This window comes from Piliocolobus tephrosceles, unplaced genomic scaffold, assembly GCF_002776525.5.
Source record: "Piliocolobus tephrosceles isolate RC106 unplaced genomic scaffold, ASM277652v3 unscaffolded_1249, whole genome shotgun sequence".
NCBI lineage: Eukaryota > Metazoa > Chordata > Mammalia > Primates > Cercopithecidae > Piliocolobus > Piliocolobus tephrosceles.
Window position 1 is genome coordinate 9,001 of NW_022293743.1, and position 3,322 is coordinate 12,322.

Below are 3,322 nucleotides of genomic sequence, written 5' to 3' on the forward strand. Positions count from 1 at the left end.
TGTCAAAGGCATAGACTGGGTACTGTGAAAGGAGGGTGAAAACACAAAGATGACATCACCTCTGACCTCAAGGAGTGCTTAGCAGACTGAGGGAGACAAGTATATCTTTTCCTGAAGGAGGGCACTGGAGTAATGGCACGTTTAGAATGTGGAAGTTGGGCAGTCACTGAGAGGCAGCTCAGCAGAGTGCTCACGCAAGGACTGGGCAGGCAACACCCCACTGCATGCAGTGTATCTTTGGGGAGCCATTAAAATAGGTGATGGTTACTTTCCATCAAGTCCGTGGTATGGTCCATGGAGGCAGGGCTGTCAGTCTTATTTCAGCATTTTAGAGACTTCTCAGGGTTTGGAAATGGAAGAAGACAAGCAGCAATGTGTGTACATTGCAGAGACACAGGCCAACCCCAAGTTAGGAGGTTAGGAGATCAATGCTAAGGTCCTTGTTTTCTTTACTTGGAGCATGAGTTGCCATCTTTTCTGGACAGAGTTTTTGGTTGCCTAAAGGTAAAATCGAAATTTTGCTTTGGGACATATTCCTAAAACTTTAGCTTTAATCAAATTTACTTTTACTTTATCTTTCTGAACCTTCAAGGTCCAAAAGCATTGGTTAATAATTCTGCTTCTAAACTCACATTGCAGCACAGGGCACGTTCTGCCCCCAAGGCAAAGAACATAAACTACTCTTGTCTGGAAAACATACAAATAGGTATCTCAGCAAAGGCTACTCATGTGTTCTTGTTCTTTTGAGTAAATCATTGTCAGTGACTGATTTTTTTTTTTTTTTTTTTTATGAAAGGATAAATACATGCCCTTTATTGGGGTCAGGTTTTGTGCTTGTACTTCTCCTGTCTACTGTATCATAGGAGCTTAGAATCCCAGCTGCTTGCGTTCGGCTGCAGTTCTCTGATGGCTCGCACAGGGTGGACCAGTCCCCTTCCCGTATGTGTGTGTCTGCTGCTAACCTGTGGCTTTGCCGAGGCAGGGAAGCTGCTGGTAGTGCCCATAGATGGGAGCCACTGGTTCACTATGAGGTCGGTGGTGGAGAAACTCATTCTCAGGGGGCATGAGGTGGTCATAGTCATACCAGAGGTGAGTTGGCAACTGGGAAGATCACTGAATTGCACAGTGAAGACTTATTCAACTTCATACACTCTGGAGGTTCTGAACCAGGAGTTCAAGGCTTTTGCCCAGGCTCAATGGAAAGCACAAGTACAAAGTATATTTTCTCTAATAACAAGTTCATACAATGACATTTTTGAGTTATTTTTTTCAAATTGCAGGAGTTTGTTTAAGGACAAAAAGTTAGTAGAATACTTAAAGGAGAGTTCTTTTGATGCGGTGTTTCTGGATCCTTTTGATACCTGTGGCTTAATTGTTGCCAAATATTTCTCCCTCCCCTCTGTGGTCTTTGCCAGGGGAATATTTTGCCACTATCTTGAAGAAGGTGCGCAGTGCCCTGCTCCTCTTTCCTATGTCCCCAGAATTCTCTTAGGATTCTCAGATGCCATGACTTTCAAGGAGAGAGTACGGAACCACATCATGCATTTGGAGGAACATTTATTCTGCCACCGTTTTTTCAAAAGTGCCGTAGAAATAGCTTCTGAAGTTCTTCAAACACCTGTCACGGTATATGATCTTCACAGACAAATATCAATTTGGTTGTTGCGAACGGACTTTGTTTTGGACTATCCCAAACCCGTGATGCCCAACATGGTCTTCATTGGTGGTATCAACTGCCATCAGAGAAAGCCAGTGCCTAAGGTAAGTCATTGCTCCTTTAGCACGTTAAGAATATTTCAGCTTTAGAAATTAAAAAAGGATTCTTTACTGAAGTGTGATTTGACATTTTCATTTGTTTCATTTCAGATTTCTTTCCAGTTTAACAAATTATTTTGTGCCAGTGTATGTACTTGTCAGTTAGCAAATTTTAAAAAACTGCCCTTCTTGAAGATATGTATTTATAATTTATACAATTGTATATCATATGCAGCCTACATTTTTAAGTACCATGTTTAGAAAAGTGCCAACAACCGCAGTAAGAAATGGAACTTCCCTTTTTTGTTAATTCTATATGACCCCCTAGAGGAAATGCTCTTAGTTTTGTGCCCATTCTTTTCATTTTTTTAAAAAAGTACTTTACGTGCACACTATATTTAATGTAAATTCTCACACCTATTTTGTTAAAATAAAATCTAGTATTGGGCTGGACATATTCTTCTTTTCTTTGCATTTTTCACTTGCCAATAAATTACAGATACCTTTATAGACCAATATAGACAGCTTTGACAAGTTCCATTAATAATTGCATAAAATACTTTTCTTTGGATAGAATGTAGTTGTTAACCAATTAATATTGATATAGATTTAGGCATTTTCCATTTTTTGCCTTTAGCAATAAGGCCATGTAAACACTCTTTAATGCTTTCCTTGCATGAATATATTTCCATATTATTGCTTTTATCTTAGTTGACTGGAGCCCTACATGTAGGGTTACAGGATTTTCCTGAATTGAGAAGGATTGGCCTCTTTTTGCTATTATGTCTTTGTGTTCATGAATATGTATGTCTCACTATTTATTCAGATCTTGTTTTATATACATAAATAAAATTTTTCACTATATAAACATTTTATATTTCTTATTAACATTTATTCCTCGGCATTTCATTATTTTTGAAACTATTGGGTACAGGGCAATTTTTCCGTTTCTACATTTAGCTGACTATGGGAAATTAAAATTTTGTTTTTTGCATATGTATCTTGTATCCAGCCACATTACTAAGTTTTCTTATTATTTTGTAGTGTAGATTAGATGTACAATATACAATGTCATCTGCAAAGAATTCCCTTCTCTGATATTTATACAACTTATTTTGCTTTCCTGGAGCATATACATCCAAAACACTATTGAGTAATATTGTGAGAGTAGCCAGTTTAAATAGGGATTCAGTCACTTGTGATTGAAAAGTCCTTGACAAATACCAGAATAACATTCTTAGCAAATGTGTACTTGCTAAATCCAGATTAAACACCTAATGTCTAATCTCAGTATATTATTTTATTAGGGATGGAGTATACAATTCATCTATTGTTCTGGCTTCCTAAAAGGTTCAGTAGACTTGGTAACACAGTCATATTCTCTCACATATTGGCAGATGTTTGACGAAAGAGTGGCTGTTCAGCCAACTCACGGGAAAGTGAAATAATGCTCTTTCTAAAAACCAGGAGGACTACAGTTGCAGGCCTTTCAAAATTAAGCATGTCTTTCAGATCTTCACAAGACTAGGCCAGGAGATGCAAGTGGCAGAAATCTAAGAGGTTAGAC

The 3,322-nt window shown here is 38.0% G+C and overlaps 1 protein-coding gene across 1 annotated transcript; it reads left to right on the plus strand.

Annotated features, from left to right (window-relative positions):
• Positions 1-830: 830 nt before the first annotated feature.
• LOC111529733 (UDP-glucuronosyltransferase 1-9-like) lies at positions 831-1,824 on the plus strand. The gene has a single exon (XM_026449562.1). It carries the CDS (start codon positions 907-909, stop codon positions 1,804-1,806), a length of 900 nt encoding a protein of 299 aa, XP_026305347.1. The 5' UTR covers positions 831-906; the 3' UTR covers positions 1,807-1,824.
• Positions 1,825-3,322: the final 1,498 nt, after the last annotated feature.